Raw genomic sequence first — 18,137 nt, 5'->3', positions numbered from 1 at the left:
TTTTAGTTCTTTTACTTCTCCAGAAAGGGTTTCTCTTATAACTTCCATGCTTTTCTCAAGCCCAGCTAGTATCTTTAAAGTGATGATTCTGAAGTCTAGATCTGACATCGTACTAATGTCCGTATTGAGTAGGTCCCTGGCAGTCGGTACTACCTCTTGTTCTTTTTGTTGAGGTGATTTTTTCCGTCTTGTCATTTTGTGCAGAGGAGAATAGATGAATGAGAGAACAAAATGCTAGCAGAGTAACAACGTCCCTAGAAAATATACTCTAAACAAATCAGAAAAGACCTAAAGCTTGGGAAAAGAAAGGGAAAGAGAGACAAAAGAAAAAGAAAGAGATAAAAACAAACAAAAACAGAACAAAACAAAACAACAACAAAGAAAACCCAGGTTGTGATCAAATATGATCAGGCTGGTATATAGATCAGTGCCACACACTAGATTTTGGGTGTATTTGGGTCTGTTAGAAGAAAGTGCCTCCCAAAATTTTAAAGAAAGAAAAACATATATATATATAAATAAGGGTTGATATGATGAAGGGATGGAATATGAGTGTAAAGATGTAAATTATAAAAAACTTTATAAAAGGAATTGATAAGAAGTTGTTCAAAAAAAGAAAGAAGAGGATTTAAAAAAAGAAAAAAGAAAAAAAAAGAATGTGATCAGGCAGGGGAGTAGGAAAAAAACCATATACTAGAAATTTAGGGTATATTTTGATCTGTTAGAAGAAACTATCTCAAATTTTTAAAGAGAGAACAACTTAGATATATATGCCAAAAATACGGGTAACTACTATGAAGGGATAGAATATGACTCTAAAAATGAAAAATAAAAATGTTTTTTAAAAAAGGGATTGATAAGATGTTGGTTGAAAAAGGGAAAAAGAAAAAAAAAAAGACAGTTAAAAAAAAATTTACTTTGAAAGACTAAAGAATCATGGAAAAAAAGCCATGATTTTTATGTGTAGTATTCCCCTAGCGCTGGAGTTCTGCCGTTCTCATTGATCTGTAAACTTGGTCTTGGCTGGCTGTTCTTGTTGATCTTCTGGGGAGGGGCCTGTTGCCGTGGTTCCCAAATGTCTTTGCAGGAGGCGGAATTGCCCCGCCCTTGCCCGGTCCTGGCTAAGTAATCTGCTCGGGTTTGGTCTCCGGAGCTTTTGTTCCCTGAGAGCTTTCCGTATAGCTTTGGAGGTGGAGGGTGAAAATGGCGGCCTCCCAATCTCCGCCCCGGAGGAGCCGAGAACTTGGGGCCCTGCTCCTCAGTGAGCCCCCAGAGAAAAGCAGTCAGTCACTCCCGTCTCCCCGGTCTCCAGCCGCACTCCGTGCTCACCTGACCTGTGACCGCGCGTTTCTATCTCCGGCACTTGAACGCGTGTGGAGTCTCCAAACCCAGCAGATCCCTGCGGTGCACTCCCGCGCCGCTCCTCCCGGGGGAGGAAGGTCAGTCTCCCCGGATCTGCTGCTTGTTGGGTCCCTGCTGTAGGAGCAGTGGCCCGACTGTGCCGCAGATCACGGTTTATGGCAACCCCGAGCTGAGAGCCCGCGCCTGGGCTCTGCCTCTGCAGCTGGTTTCCCTGCTCCGATACCTGGGAGCTCTGCTGCACTCAGGCACCCCCGGTCTTTCTGTGACCCCAAGGGTCCTGAGACCACACTGTCCCGCGAGGGTTCCACCCCCACCTTAGCCACCAGAGTGACGTCCCTCAGCAGAGCAGACTTTTAAAAGTTCCAATTTTGTGCTCTGCGGCTCTATCACTTGCCAGAAGCGGCTGACGGAGGCCCCTCCCCCGCCATCTATCTTCCCGAATATCGCCTCGGATTCACTTCTCCGCACGTTCTACCTTACAGAAAGTGGTCGCTTTTCTGTTCAGAGAGTTGTTGCTCTTCTTTTCTTCAATCTCCTGTTGAGTTTGTAGGTGTTCAGAATGGTTTGATCCCTATCCAGCTGAATTCCTGAGAGGATATGAAATCCAGGTCTCCTACTCCTCTGCCATCTTGCTCCGCCCCCTCTAATTAATCATTCTTAAATCCAAACAGTTTGAAGTTATGTCTGATTTTCTTTCATTATGCCATAACATAGAGCTGTAATGGCTTTTTAATAGTATTTTCTTTACTCATAAAAAATGAAGTATATTTCAAGTTAGGGGATTATTATTGAATTATCACAATATTTATTACAGATTTTAACTTGCAAACTCCTCACATGTACATTAATTATAATCCAAAATTCATGGCCCAGCAGTTAGGGGACTTGATTGCATTTCGGTGCCTCCATGTGGTGGGATATCACATTTTTGGATTTTGGAAGAATTTTTAATGGCATGAAAATGCTTAAGACATATTAAGCAAAAGTTTGAAATAGTATATACAGTATAATAGTAATATTGTGTTAAGAAAGCGTATAGATGCTTAGAAAGTAAATATTAACAGTGGCTCTTGGAATATTAGGGTTATGAATAATTTTTATTTCTTTGTTTTCAAATTTTCTACAAATGCACATAGTATTATCATTGAATTGGTCAATGTTATGAAAATGTAATTTATAATAATTCATTTTCCACCCACCATCAGAAGCTATGTATATGATAAAATGACTTATCTTTGAAGCTCTGTAGTATAAATTATTATATTTTCTCTTTTTGTTTTTTGATTTTTCTACTGTAGCCTATTTGCTAAATGTATTTTTATTTCTTAGGAAATTATATTCTGTGTGTCTTTTATCTTATTCTGGTCTAAAATAAAATACACACACACACATATATTTAAGTATCCCCTTTATTTTCAGCTTTAGTTGTCAATAATGCATGTATACAATTTAGAAAGTCAGGTGATACCCTGAAGACAAAGTATAGCAGTTCCTGGCTTTACCTGTTTCCACCTGGAGGCTCACACTGCAGGGGGATCTTAATGCATTCAGCTATTTCATAGTAGGGAAGTTACCTCCATGTTGCTAACCTTAGTTAGCATTTTAGATAGCATTTACTTTCCTATAATCACAGATGAGGTATTAACTTCCATACCCCTCTTTACCTCTTCTCTTTTGTCCTGTATGGTTAAATGACTATTCAAATTGAAACAGCAATTGTGTTTTCACTATTCTATGTACACATTGTCTTCCCCAGACCAAATAATGTATAATTATATTCTCTTTCTTTTACAGTTTTGGTTTTTCCTTTACATCTTATTTTAAAATTAGTCCTACAGTATGTTTCTCATTCTTTAAAAAGCCTTTGCTGGCTTCATTGTCTGTGGGAGGAAGTCCAAGCTCCATGTGTGTGTGGCCTGCAAGCTTCGTTTCTCATTCCTCTTTATTGTTTTAGCCTCACCAAGCACTGCTTTCTATTCCTGCACTTCAGCTCTTCGGTACTATTTGTAGTGCCTTAAGTGGGCGGGTGCATTGCCTCTTGTCTCCTTGTCTTTTCTGCTTGTTTTGAACACCTCTCCTTCCTTCTGCCTCTGTGCTTACCACGTCTTCATATTTAGGAAAATTTTCCTATACTTTTGTGTCCACCCCAGTTTACCAACAAGAAAAATAGCAATCCTAATAAAATTTTTAGCATAGCTAAATCTACTGGAATTTGCATGTAGCATTACAGTCAGTCAGTCCTTCATAGCCTTAAACCCTAAGGTTTGTCTTCCTCTGAAATTTAGGCTCTAGAAGATAATTTGCTTATGGATATTGTTTTATTTGCACATGTATATTTTTATCAAAATTTAAAAATCTGAATCTGGGTATAGCCTCAATTCGTCTGTTGCTTTAATCCAGAGACATTGTCTTAACATTTTTTTCGTCTGCATTCACAGCTTCCCTAGACCCCTTGAATTGCCTTAGAGGTAGGCATTCTCTATTTTTAGCTTTTTGCTGGAAGTGTTCTTAAGTCGCTAAGGTATCTTTTTTTTTTAAATTTTGTTTTATTGTGTTATGTTAATCACCATACATTACATCGTTAGTTTTTGATGTAGTGTTCCATGATTCATTGTTTGCATATAACACCCATCTTTTTCATATATGTAAGCTGTCACTTCAAAACATGAACATGGCAACCACCCCAACTTCTTCATTATCTGCACATCATTACCTTATATACTAAATGTGAGCTAATAATTTGCGTTAAAGAAACGATGCATTGTAGCAGATTGCACATCCTATTCTAGAAAACCTTTCCTGACCACCTCCCTCCTGGATACCTTACAGCTTTGTGTTCAGATGTATTTGTCTTTCCTATCAAAATAGAAGAGTCCGGCAAATCTGGCCTCAAATTTTTACGTGGCTCCTTGTTAACAAGGTGTTGTGTTTTCCAGCTTTCTGAGTACCTGGTCTCTGGGTCTGTTGCAGTAGTTCAGAAACACAAATTACACGGCACTTTCTAAAATGGAAATGTAATTCTCCCTCCCTTGTTAGTATCTGTGGCTGACTCTGTTGCAACTAATAGATGTTCTTAAATTAGATTCAACTCATGGGTCTGTAGGAACTCGGGATCCTTCTGAAGTTGGTTGTAAAACTTCTCATTCATTCATTTTTTAATTAGAGAAAGGGGCCAGAAATATGATCAGATTCTCAAAAGAGTTCAGGCTTAAAAAGAAAAATCACTGGCCTACATAATAAAGGTCTTATGGTGCTTGGAAGGTACCCAACTACATGTAGTTTCTTAAAAGTGTCATCTGCTCTTTTGCTTTAATACTAGCCATATCCTTAGCCTTTAATTCCCTTAGTCCTTTAATTGCATGACACAATCCATGCCTTTTTAAGAGAGCTTTCCTGGATCCTTGGATCCGCCTTCCTCCGGGCTCCTTTAGCAACAGTCACATGAATTGTAGTACCCTAGTCCTTTACTCATTGTTTCTACTTCAAAGTGGGCATGGGAATGCCTTCCTTGTAGGCTTATTGTAGCTTTTAATGAGATAATATACAGAAAACACTTAGGACAGTGTCCATCAGCAAATGGTAGTACTTCTTGTTGGTTTGATACTTCTTTGCTTTTCTCACCAAGAGTGTGCGCTTTTGTGTAGTGAAGTCAGCATTTGCTTATTTTGCTGTGATAATTTTGGACAGGTTAGAGTTCAGAAGGACCTGAGAAGGATTAGGTCACTCTGCGGAATAATATTTCAAACTAGTAAAATAGAGCATTTCCAGGAGAGCCATTAAGTGTCTGCACAGTCAGAATTAGGCCTATAAAGTCCTGAGGTAGGTGCCACACTGGAGACTCAACCGAAGCTGCCTCCTAGTCTAATGTAGCCACTTTTTCTTTCATCTTGGGAAGGAATTAACTCTGAGTACCAGGTAAAAAACTTAACCTATGCTTAGAAGCCATGTTAGTAAAAAAACCAAAAAAACCCCCCCAAAACACACAAAAAACCTTTAAATGCTAGAATTGTGCTCAGCAAGTTGAGATGCTTGGGCTATAAAAGGGTGTCCAACTAAGACTGTTGAAGGAAGAGTGGATTGATGTTTCCAGTTGCACTATGTGCTGTGAAATACACTCATTGAGGAGAATGGTGCTGCGAGCCCATGTATTTTTTTCAGTTATGTCTTTTTTTGGCTGTGGGGGGCATTGGAGCCATCCAGGTTTGTATACGTGAGTTTGAATAAGTTAAATAAGAGTGTGACATGAGTTCACAATATTTCCTCTACTCAGAAAGTTTAAGGACCTCATAGGAAAATACAAAAGAGGACATAGGCAGGCAATGGGGCAGGGACAGGACCTGGTGAGGCAGCTGCCCCATTAGTGCTGCAGCAGCTTGGTGCCAGAGGTGTGAGGACCCTGAGGAAGCTCGAGGCATTGGTTGTTTTTCTTCTCTAAAGTCAAGAGAGATACAGTCTTTCCAGAGTTGGCTGTCATAACTTGTTTTTGGCCACAGGCATTTCATTTTTTTCTTTCTTTTTTTTTTTAAGATTTATTTATTTGTCAGAGAGAGAGAGCACGAGCAGGGGGAGGGACAGAGGCAGAGGGAGAAGCAGGCTCCCTGCTGAGCCAGGAGCCGATGTGTGGGGCTAGATCCCAGGACCCTGGGATGGTGACCTGAGCTGAAGGCAGACGCTTAACCGACTGAGCCACCCAGGTGTCCCGGCATTTCATTTTTCATTTTCCTTCTCCTGATTTATTAATTCAGAAATTAAGTGTTATATGAATTCATTTACTAACTATAGTTGAATAAAGATTAAATTGTGTTCATTATGATGTATTGAAATTTTTATTTAATCAGGTTGCACTTATGTTTTCATTTAAAGATGCTGAATTTGACTTTAAAGAAGTTTATTGTACTTGTGTGTGTAACATATGTTCTTATACTATTAAAGTTGTTAATAAAATTTGTGGTCTCCTTATTTATCACCACAGGGTTTACCAAATAAAGCAATCTTAATATAAACTACTTATATGTGGGTGTGTGGGTGTCTATATTTTAAACATGTGGATCTGTTTTGTTTTTTTATATTTTGTATTCAGTGTTTAGGTAATATGTTACTTTGTGTTAACATTTTGAATTTATGTGTTGCATTTAAGATGTTTAGCATTCAGGTGTTAGTGGATTTTTAAGTTTAGGAATTTTCAATCAATCAAGTAATTCATGCATATTAAACTAGACTCACCGTACTCCAAAGGCCACCTGGCTTAACGCTTAAGAGCATGGTTTCTAGAGTCTGAAAGACCTGGAACTGTGTCCCAGCAGTGTCACTTTCTAGAGCAGCTCTGTTCAGTGTGGCAGGTACTGGCCACATGTAGCTATTAAGCACTTGAAGTGTGGCTAGTGTGCCTGACTGAATTTTAAGCTGTATTTAATTTTAATTTTGGCCTAGGTAGCCACGTGACTAATGGCTAGCATATTGGGCCTCATGGTATGAGGTAACTTAACCCTTCTGTGTCCCAGATTTCTCATCTGTACAGATGAGATCAAACTTAAGCTACCTTTTGTGATTGTTAGAAGAATAAATAAATATATTTAAAGAACTTAAAACTATGCCTGGAACAGAATATGTCCTTTAAAAGTTATAATGACTATTATATATTTAATAAACTGGAATTACTTTCCTGTGAGTGTTAATTTAAACCTGTTTATTTTTATTCTTCCCTTTCAGGATTAATTTATTTTTGGAAATCAAGTGCAATATTAAAGGGAAAACAAACCACACTACATTATTGGAAGCCATTTCTGCTAATTTTATTACATTTTAAAATTTATGATTTGATTTGAATACTATCATGGGAGGAGCTGTGAGTGCTGGGGAAGATAATGATGACTTAATTGATAACTTAAAAGAAGCTCAGTATATCCGCACTGAAAGAGTGGAGCAAGCCTTCAGAGCGATTGATCGCGGAGATTACTATTTGGAAGGCTACCGAGACAATGCTTACAAAGACTTAGCCTGGAAGCATGGGAACATACACTTGTCAGCACCTTGCATTTATTCTGAAGTTATGGAAGCATTGAAACTTCAACCAGGATTGTCTTTTCTTAACCTGGGAAGTGGAACCGGATATTTAAGTACAATGGTGGGCTTAATTTTAGGTAATTTTATTTTTGTAAAATTTTATTTTAAAAAGTAAGCTGAGTTTGTATTACTGTTTATGATTTACAGGGTTTGTAAATTTGTATATCTTTGAATGTATGTACTCAAAGTAGTTCTTTTCCTTATTTAAGTGTAGAAACACAAGGCAGTAGTAATCTTCTCTTATTCTCTGCCCTGACCCTGACAGCTTGTGCATTTAATCCCAGACTTAAGAAACCCTTGGAACTGTTTTTCCAATCGTTGTCTGTACTTAAAATTGAACAGCTGGTAGGCAGGAAACTCAGGGGTATCATGTAATCTATTTCAGGTAAAGGGTTGTGACTGACTGCTGGCATAGAGAGTTCAGTCAGTCTTCGATGTCCCATTTAAAAAGGGAATGGTGCCAGGTTTTTGTTAGAGTTTGTGGGATGTAGAGTATACGGCACTGGTGAGGCCAAGCAAGGGATTGGGAGAAAAACAGAAGAGAAGTATATGTCAGTAAGCTTTCATCATACTTACTGTCTGTTCTGTCAGGCATTCTTCCTGGTGTAGGTACACAGCAGTGATCAAAAGGGACAACTCTCTCTGCCTTTGAGAAGCTTACTGGGTGCTTCCTATGAGAATGAGCCATTGTTTAAAGCACTTTACATAGAGTCACTCATTTAATGTTCCTAATAATCCTGTGACGTACATACTATTAGGATTCCTGTGTATGTAGGTGAGTAAATGGGGGCTCACAGAGGTTAACTAACTTGCCTCAAGTTGCATAGCTAGGAAGTGACACCTGCAAAATACAGAATGTGGGTTGAAAAGGCATGGATGGAGGAAAATAAGCGCTAAGACCTTAGGATGTTGGTGGAGGTTGAACAACCATTATTTTTACTAAGCCACTTGGTATTTACCGAGTGCTACTTTGTGACGAGCCTTAAGGTAGAGCATCAAGGCCCACAGCGTAGACTCTTGTCCTTGAGTTCACAGACTGGCAGGAGTAGAGAGACATCAGAAAATGAGCCATTGTCATCCAGTGTGGTATGTGCCATAGTTGAGGCATATGGCTGAGTTCTAGGGATGAGACTGATTTAAAATTCACCCTGAAGTGATGGAGAATCATTGAAGGATTTTGAATAGAGAAATGAGTATAGTCTAGTAGGGTGATTCCCTGTCGCAGGGTGCTGGGTCAGTCCCAGTTTATCCCTCTTGTCCTGGCATCAGTATTTATAATGTCCTTTTCTTTCCCAAAGTGTCCCAATTTTGACAGTAAATTATATAGTCACATTAAATGACTAATAAGGCATTTTCAGGCCTGAAATTCCCCTTTCTTACACACTGACTAGCTCCTTCCTTTCCTAGTCATGGAACCTATGTCTACTTCATAAAGACAGCTGAGTCAGTTCCTAATACATAATACAACCTAATACATAAAACAATCTGTTTCATCCCATGCTAAGTTTCTGATTCATAATGATATGCTCAAAAAGTAGCAAAGTATTAATTTTTACCAAAAAGAAATTAAGCAGCTTACATTTAAATTTGGTATTCCTGCCCTTTCTGAGACAGGAGTTTCTCTGCAGGTTGGGAACCCCACTTATCTATTAACTTTTGAAAAAGGAATCTCAGGGTTTGAGACTGTTTCCAAATCAAAGGAACTTAGTTGAGGCAGTAGAGAGAGCTTTTGAAAAAATGGGAGTTGCCTTCTTGAAAGTGCATTTCTTGACCAGCTCTGGCAACTTTAGGCTGGAGTCTAGGCCTCCTAGCACGTCTGGCTAGCCTCAGAGCACCTGTTACCCTGTGTTCCACCTCTCTAGCCCTGTCAGCTGGCTCATGCTGAGGGAGGTCAGTCTTAGCCAAAGGCCTGCAGGGAAGAGGGGGGTCATAATTAGCAACCTTGCTAGCAGTGAGATTGCCCCCTTAAACTCTACTCCTCAGTCTCAGTCTCCAAGAGATGAGGTTCCTGTGGCCAGATGCATTTGTAGGTTGACCTCACACTTTTATCATATCTGGAATGGCTTTAAACCCATACCAGAGGGCAGCATGGAGAAACAGACCCCTGTGTAAGTGATCCATCCACAATGCAGTTGATATTTTCCTTCTGTTACGAGACTCCAGGGAGTCATGGTCTTTAGTTACATGTATGACTATGGTTACTGGACTTTATTCCAGGATTTATCTGTGTGTGACCCTGCAGTCAAAACCAAGATAAAGTTTCTTTCTCTTTGATGGGAAATGGTCATTTGCTGAGAAAGATAAAAACACTTTAAAGAAGAAGGAAAGGCAGAAAGAATAGTCTGTAAATCCGTGATTGCAGCTAGTAAATCTTGGATCTGTCTAGCTACTGAGGAAGTTTAATCTTTTTACCCCTGCCCTTCCTTTTTTGGTTTGCTTTGTGAGTGTTTTAAGTTAAGAAGGTAGACCCAAAGAAAGGTGCTTACATGTTCCCTACAATTATCTGAGTATGGTGAATCAGATTTTGCTTCATTGCTTCACAGTGACCTTACTAACAGAAGTTCTGTCCTTATTAAGTAACTGTAACATCATGGCTCTAAGCCATGTTTCTCTCCCAGTCACAAGATGGGGATGACAGGTGCTCACCATAGGCAGGGATTCTCATTTGAGGACATGCTGAGCATGATCTGGAGGAATTGTGGCTAAGGCAGGGAGAGCAGGGTGTTTGTGATTTGGTAATGCAGATAAGAAAAATGCACGCTGAGGAATTTACACCGCCTCTCCAGAAACAGACCTGTAGAGGACGAGCTGCAGTCTTGCGAGAGCTTTTGTTCAGTGAGAGGAAGTTAGGTTTATCTTAACCTCAGGAAATTTCTTGTGATTAAAGTATACTTGAAGCAGTTATTCGTAAGTGGAATTTATTTTTGCTCCAGACCTAGAGAATGGATCACTCTGACTCCCAATGTGCCTCATTTAGGTAACTTGTTTAGTTTCACATTGAAGATAAGTTGTTGTTCCACTTGCTTCTCCTTAAGACTCTTCCTAGAACTAAGGACTTTCACAAAGAATCAAGCACTTACTTAATTCTCCTCTCAGTACTGTCTTTCCATACCTAAAGAGTCCTGTTGAAAAATAGGGTCCAAGAGAAGAGGGCTCCCAAATCCACTGCTTCCCAGACTTGTGTTATGAATATCAGGTCCATGAAGGCAAATTGGTCTGATCATCTTTCTGATTCAGGTAGGGGTGGTTCTCCATTCTGATCCTTTTTGCTTAGGGATTCACTCCCATTTTCTAAACCTATAATATGAGGATTCGTCCAACGTACTGAGTTCCTTAGTCTCTTGACTAATTCTTGAGTTAATAGAAATGACTGGAGAAACTGCCAGAATCATTCCAATATTATGTTTGCCACTACCTCAGCATGACAACATTAGTTTCTGAAGTTAAAACAGTTGGCAAGCTTATGTGCTTGACAGGCAACTCACTGCCAGCATTATATTGTCCAATGCTGCTGTATTGTCCAGAAGGCTGATTAGTTAAGCTACGTGTTGCCACCATGTTTGGTCTCTATAGTCTTTATCTCTTTACCAGAGGACATTAAATGGCCCTCATTCAGCTGCCTTTAGATTGCCTTTGACTTGAGATACTCATGTTTTAGCTCTCATTTTAGCCCCCTTTCTCCCTTTAATGAGATACAGCTTACCATAAAGTTTGCCCATTTTTAAGTATACAGTTCACTGAGTTTTGGTAAATTTGCAGAGTTATGCAAACCTTACCATAGTTCAGTTTGAGAACATTTCCATCACCCCAAAAAGATCCCTCATGCCTGGCTGAATCTACTCCCAGTCCCCACCCTAGCCCCTGGCAACCACTTATCTACATTCTTTTTCTATAGATTTGTCTTCTTTGTACATTTCATATAAATACAATTATATATAGTCTTTTGTGTATGGCTTCTTTCACTTAGCAATATGTTTGCAAGGCTGTAGCATGTATTAGTATTTATTTCCTTTTTATGATTGAATAATATTTCATTATAAGGGCATACCACATTTTGTCCGTTCACCACTTAATGGACATTTGGGTTACCACTTTTTGGCTATTATGAATGATACTCTTGTGAACATTCAGAATGTACAAATGTTTGGGTGACCATCCATTTTCGTTTCTCTTGGGCGGATTCCCGGAAGTGGAATTGCTGGGCTCTATGTTAAGTTTATGTTTAACTTTTTTTTTTTAAAGATTTGTTTATTTTGAGAGCGAGAGAACGTGCACAAGAGTGTGAGTGGAGGGAGGGGCAGAGGGAGAGAATCTTTCAAGCAGACTCCCCGCTGAGTGCGGCTTAATCCCACGACCCATGAGATCATGACCTGAGCCAAAACCAAGAGTTGGACACTTAAGCGACTGAGCCACCCAGGCGCCCCTATGTTTAACTTTTTAAGAATTTGTCAAAGTATTTTCTACAGTGGCTGCACTATTTTATATTCCCACAATGAATGAGGTTCTAGTTTCTCCACATCTTCACCGATGCTTGTGTGGTTTTTTGTTTGTTTTTTTAATAGCTGTTATAGTAGGTATAAAATGCTATCTTGCTGTGCTTTTAACTTGCCCTTCTAATGATGTGGAGGAGCATCTCTTCCTGTGTTTTCTAGTCATTCCTGTATCTTTAGTTAAATGTCTTTCCAAATCTTTCCCCCATTTTTTTAATTAAGTTGTTGGGTGTTCTTATTATTGAGTTGTAAGTGTTTTTTCTGTATTTTGCTTACAAGCCCTTTATCAGAAATACAGTTTTCAAATATTTTTTCATGATCCTTTAAGCACCTTTTTTAGAAATCTATCTTGGCTCACTGTGAGCCAGAGAATCAGGGAGATCCAGAGTGGTCTTCAGCTCCCCTCCCCCATTCTTTTTGATAAGACAAAACACATTCTGCAGGTTCTCAGGGTTCTCTTTAAAGTAGAGCACATTTTCTGCATTAAACCACACCTCAGTTTTTCCTCTATCCCTTTTTTTTTTTTTTTTTGGAGGATATTTTGTTTTTTCTTTTTAGGAATTACAAAGGCTCTTGGTATGTGCTTTATTTTGGGCTCTGAGCAAATCTGTTTTGAAAAGAACCATTTCATTTAGGCTAGTCATATTTTCTGAAATCAGTAAAGCTTGTCACTGTTTAAACTGTTCCTTCTTAGTACTAGTTAGACTTCTCAGCATCTTCTGCCCACACACCCTGTATTGAGTTACCATTACTTTTCTATATCTTAGGGTTTTTTCCCCCTCTCACTTCTGGTTGTGGAGTGGAAGTCATTACTCTCAACCATCTCTTTCATTGCTGCTACCTCTAAAAAGACACATGATTTTGTGTTTATGCGATATTACTGCTTATTATTATTGGGCAACCGATAGGAATAAAAATATCAAATATTAGGAAATAGTATGGGTTTTAGAAATTTTAAAGTTTTCATAGTGATTTCTGGTTCTCTTTCCTCACACTGTTCTTCAAAGTTTTAAGGCAATCCCCTCAGTGGTGTGAAAAATCTTAGGTGGTTCTTTGAGCATCTTGAGCTTTTATTTACCTTTGGGATTAACTATACCCAATTCAAGATTATCCTTGTACCAAATACAGTTGATCCGTATTGTTTGCGAATTCACTACTTCTTAAAATTTGTTTGTACCCTTAGATGGTGGCTTTTGAGGTCATTTGTGCACATGTCCACAAACACCAAATTACCGGTGCTACTTGGGGAAACATGTACATACACATACCTCAAATTGTTAATAATTTTAAATCCTAAAAACTCAACCTGGTTGTTCATTTGCTTTATCTTACAAAAGAGAAAATGAGCTTCCAAAGTGTTAAGAGATTGGCCTGAGAACGGCCCGGGAGGGGCCAGAAATGGGCCCCAGAGCCAGAAGGAGCAGGTTGTGCTGCACTGTCCCCTTCTGTTTCCATTCTCTAAATGTTCTTTCTGTTGTGTTTCTCATTCTGGTGAAAGGTACTTTTTTTTCTACCAAAAATTACTCAGGTGGAGGGGCACCTGGGTGGCTCAGTTGGTTAAGCGACTGCCTTCGGCTCAGATCATGATCCTGGAGTCCCGGGATCGAGTCCCGCATCAGGCTCCCTGCTCAGCGAGGAGCCTGCTTCTCCCTCTAACCCTCCCCCCGTCATGTACTCTCTCTCTCTCTCTCATTCTCGCTCTCTCAAATAAATAAATAAATCTTAAAAAAAAAATTACTCAGGTGGAAACCTGGACATCAGACTATTCTAATATTTTATGGAATAAGTAACATATTGCTAAGGTTACAAAAAATTCAAAAGAATCAAAAGACATACTTTATTTTTTTATTTTTTATTTTTATTTTTATTTTTTGAGAGAGAACGCCTGTGTGTTGGTGGGGGGAGAGGGAGAGGGGGAGAGAGAGAATTCCAAGCAGGCTCCATGCCCAGAGTGGAGTCCATCATGGGGCTTGATCAATCTCATGACCCTGAGATCATGACCTGAGCTGAAATCAGAAGTCATACGCTCAACCACTTGAGCCACCCAGGAGCCCCTCAAAAGGCATACTTTAAAAGGTTTTCCTTTTCTCCATTTTTTCTGGTTGTCTCCCCACTTAAAAAACAGCTTCATAGAGCCTGGGATACCTCTACTTTTATATAAAACTCACATGATTATAGGGATAATAGTTGAAGTCATATTTTTCTTAGGTACATAAAGGAAAATATGTATTGCATTTTAGAAGATTCCTATCAACAGCTAAAATTAATAAGAAATTTCTTTTGAATGGAATGTATTTATCTCTGTCTTCTGTGGAATGCCTCATTCTGTGATAATAACATAAAATAGATCTGACATATACTTAATGACTTTTGCTAGTGTACTTTATATTTAAATTAAGACGTGAAAAATAAACATTTTGGGCTTTGTATATCATTGCCTCAGTCTTGGTTGTGAACCTTTTAACTTTGGGACCATAGTTACATTTTTGTACTTATCATTCTTTCAAAAAATATTTATTATATCAAACATTGCGCCCGCTGCCGAGGATACAGCCGTGCATAAGACACATCCTATAACCTTGAAATTGTGCATATCATCTCTGAACTAGCAGTAGAAGCATTATGTCAGTTTCATTGGCTGTTCTCTTCATTTAGTTCACTAAATATTTATTATGTGAATTGGTCACTTCACTGGCCCCAGCATATCTTCAGGTATTTCACAAATAAATACCCAGTGGAATGAAAGAGCTGCTGAAAATGGCTTCCAGGGGAAATGATTGCATTAAAAACAATCTAGATCAAGAACTAAAGCTGTTTAAATTAGCTTTTAGAACTATTTTCTGTTTTGTAGGTGAGCACAACTTTTTCTCTGTTTACTGAATTTACTTTCGTAGAAACTATTTTAATTTTCTACTGTAGATATGTGAGATAGTCATAAGTTGTAAACATATTAGAATTGAATATTAGCCTGCTTGGTGGAAATATGTAAATGAGCTGATTGTGACGTCTGTTTTTGGTATTTTAGACATGTCGTTTATGTAGGGGTTTGGATCCATTTTCTGTGACTGTTTAAACCAGTATGTTCAGATTTTGTTTAAACATATATCTGAGATTAAAGTGTAATAAAGAAAAACCACATTTATAATCCATCAGCTGAGAGGAGCTCGAGGGGCCGGAACTGGAACTTCTGGAAAGTTTTTCAGGATTTGCTTCATGAGGCCTTTCCTAAACTAGAGAGCAGAGAACCACGTCTCTAGTCTAGTCTTGGATATAGCCAGCTAGCTTCAGAATAGTTATGCTAAGGTGGCCAGACTCAGTAAACATTTGAGCGTTTGTTTTTCTTTAATATGCTCTTTTTGTGTAATATAATAGGATGGAGAAACCATAAGAAATTAATTGTATCTTGTGTCAATACATGAGATGTTTCTTTTTATCTAGTTAATGATTACCTAATCTTTTGCTGATTCCTTTTACTCCCCTTCCTTTATCTACCTTTGCACTATTTTATGTCTCTTTGTTATACTCCAAGGTGTTCACAGAGTGAAACCTAATCTTGTCTGCTTACCGTATGTTACTGTCCCTGAATTCTTATAAACTCACTTAGAAGTCTTCCCAAAGATGCCTTATTTTATACGACTGAAATTAGTAATAAAATATCTTTGGAACTTACTAAAAGATGTTTTTACATTATATATTTCAGTTCTTACTGAGAAACTTTACACTAGGCTCATAGAAACCAAATAACTGATTCACCTGCTCCCTCTTGTGGTAAATATTTAGTTTTATCCATAATGCTTTTATTTGCAGTTATTAACTCTTGATAACACTTACTATTAGTGAGAACAGAGATTTGGATAGTCCAAGGAGATTTTAAAAATTAGGAGGATGTGGCTGGTGTGCTCAACCTGGGCTGCATTTAAGATTATCTGCAGGGCCTGGGCCATATCCTAGGAGATTCCCTCTGCCTGCTGGGTTGGGAACCAAGCATTTACAGCTTAAATTAAATTTAATCTACTTTTAAATATAATTTAAAAATTCCCAGGTATGCAGTCAGAGTTGAGAACTACTTAGAGGTTATGGTTTTGCTTCTATAGCTAATCAGTTCTGTATACAAAGAGAGGGCACGTTATGATTTTTAATAATTTGTACCCATTTTGTACCTAATAGTGGGTGAAGCACTTGTACATAATTTACTTGATTTTCCCAGGAACCCATTTTATGCAATAGGAAAGACTTCAAAGGGTAAATTACTGGTCTCAGATTATGCAGCTGTTAGGAGGAGGAACCAGGATTGGAAACTAGGACATCTAACCTTAAATCCACTCTCTTTCCTACTGCTCCCTAGAATGTAGATCTGAGTCCTCAATTAAAATGATGGATCTTAAATTAGTTTATCTTGAGAGCTCTTCTAGTTTATGTATCATGAAGTTTTTTTTTTTGCCTGTGGCTGTGTTCTGTAAATTAGCTTTACACAAAATACTGAAGGCACTGAAAACTTGATTAAAACGTGTGAAGCTCTCCTGATTTCCCTAGATTGCCTCAGGCCAGCTCTGCCCTGCATACTACACTCAAAACAGCCTTTCAGGGTGCCTCAGAGAACGAAGCTGGAATATTGGGTGTCACATAGGGTCAACATTGATGTAAAAAAGAGATACATATATTGAATAGACACCTAAACCTAATAATTATTGACCTTTATATAACATATATGGTTTGATTATTGACTGATATAAATGAGCTAGATTAGATCCAACTACTATAAAGGAAAAAGAGTCTCTAGATTTTATTATATTGGAATTTTGTTATATTTGTTACTGCTCTTAATAAATAGGCCTTTGCCAGCCTTAAAAATCACATCTAATATTACATAGGATACCTAGATTTTTCTAGTAACTATTTGTCTTAATAAACTTTGACTTCTGTGTACTGTGTATATTTCTATTTTTCCTTTAATGTTTACCTATTAAAGATAATGGTCAACTGTTAGTACTTTTATTTTTTTATATGTATTACAAAAATGATGCCTTTCTCATTTTATAGAAAAACCTTCGCATTGGCAAATACAAAATAGCATTGGAAACTATTGAATACAAAATTAAATTTATGCTTTATCTGTTAGATATGGTGTTAGAAAGTGTTGACAAAGTTTCTTTTGGATACTGTTTCATTTTTTTCCATTGACCTTTCCATTGTACCTTTCTGCCAGAATTATTCTATTGTTTATTTTATTAATTTGAAAACCTTATACTCATGTTTTTCTCATCTCTTTGACTAGCCCAATATTTTTTGTTGGAAAAAGTTACAGGTATAGTCAAGACATTTTAGACAAAAGGGTGTAATGATGGAAATGTGTCTGTCCTTCTCACCCTAGATCTCTTAATCCCTTTCCTTAGAAGCAGCTATGTATGCTTTTTTAGTTTTGTTTTATTTTTCTGTTCTATTTAATATAGATGTCAAATATGAGTTGTAATAAACAGTATCACTCTACATTTTTATCATACACTTTATGTGTTCTAGTTGCATATCACATTCTAAATAAATGAGATATTGGTGACATTGCTATTTAAGTTCTGCCTTTTAATAATGCATTCTTTTAGATTTATAGATTTATTTTCAATATGTTAATTATTATTCAGTTTATTAGTGATAAAGGTGTGTCTCCGTGTTATTTAAATTAATTTCATTCACTAAGAAATCATAAATGGTGTTTTTGCACTAGAAGTTAATAGTCTATTCTGCATGTTTGTTTATGATAATGTCAAATCCTTTATATGTTAATGAAATTGTTTTCATTTTATGTCAAGGTAATGTGAAAAGTTATATGAAAAACATTCTTAAGAAATTTTCTAATGAACTTTAACCTTATTTCCAAAAGTTGCCACTTTGGTTTTAGACAATAAGCAGAAAGCAAGGAAAGGAAAAAGAGACCAGTGGTGTCTTTAAGTGATGAACACCTGTGTAGTCCCTTTGATCTAGAACTCTGAAGGTCAAACTCCCTGTTAAGAAAGCAGTTTGAGAGGCTGAATAGAAACCTTGATTTCCAGATTATTTACTTGACACCTCTATTATAGTGCTTATGCATTTGGTCTTAACAGGAAGCTTCAAATTACAGCAGTATTGATGTTTTTCATTGATCTCTTACCCATGTAGCCGTAGTTTTGTTTTGTTTTCATAAAAATAGTTGATTAGCTAGATGATGAAAATATGGAAGTCTCTGTTTCA

General features: G+C 37.7%; 1 protein-coding gene across 4 annotated transcripts in view; it reads left to right on the top strand.

Moving 5' to 3' along the window:
* The window catches only part of PCMTD1 (protein-L-isoaspartate (D-aspartate) O-methyltransferase domain containing 1), a 66,208-nt gene that overhangs the window by 23,128 nt on the left and 24,943 nt on the right, over nucleotides 1-18,137 (top strand). For 2 of the 4 annotated variants that reach the window (XR_004076771.2, XM_006727663.3), the window contains exon 2: nucleotides 7,072-7,502. The exons of the other annotated variants lie outside the window; for them this stretch is intronic. Coding sequence is in view for 1 of the 2 variants with exons in the window: in XM_006727663.3 (XP_006727726.1) it covers nucleotides 7,196-7,502 (307 nt within the window). In the remaining variant the exon portion in view is untranslated. The remainder of the gene's footprint in view (nucleotides 1-7,071; nucleotides 7,503-18,137) is intronic. 4 annotated transcript variants of the gene reach the window in all.

Source organism: Leptonychotes weddellii, chromosome 4 (assembly GCF_054177405.1).
Source record: "Leptonychotes weddellii isolate Sample4059 chromosome 4, ASM5417740v2, whole genome shotgun sequence".
Classification (NCBI taxonomy): domain Eukaryota; kingdom Metazoa; phylum Chordata; class Mammalia; order Carnivora; family Phocidae; genus Leptonychotes; species Leptonychotes weddellii.
This window is presented reverse-complemented; position numbering and strand designations above follow the sequence as displayed.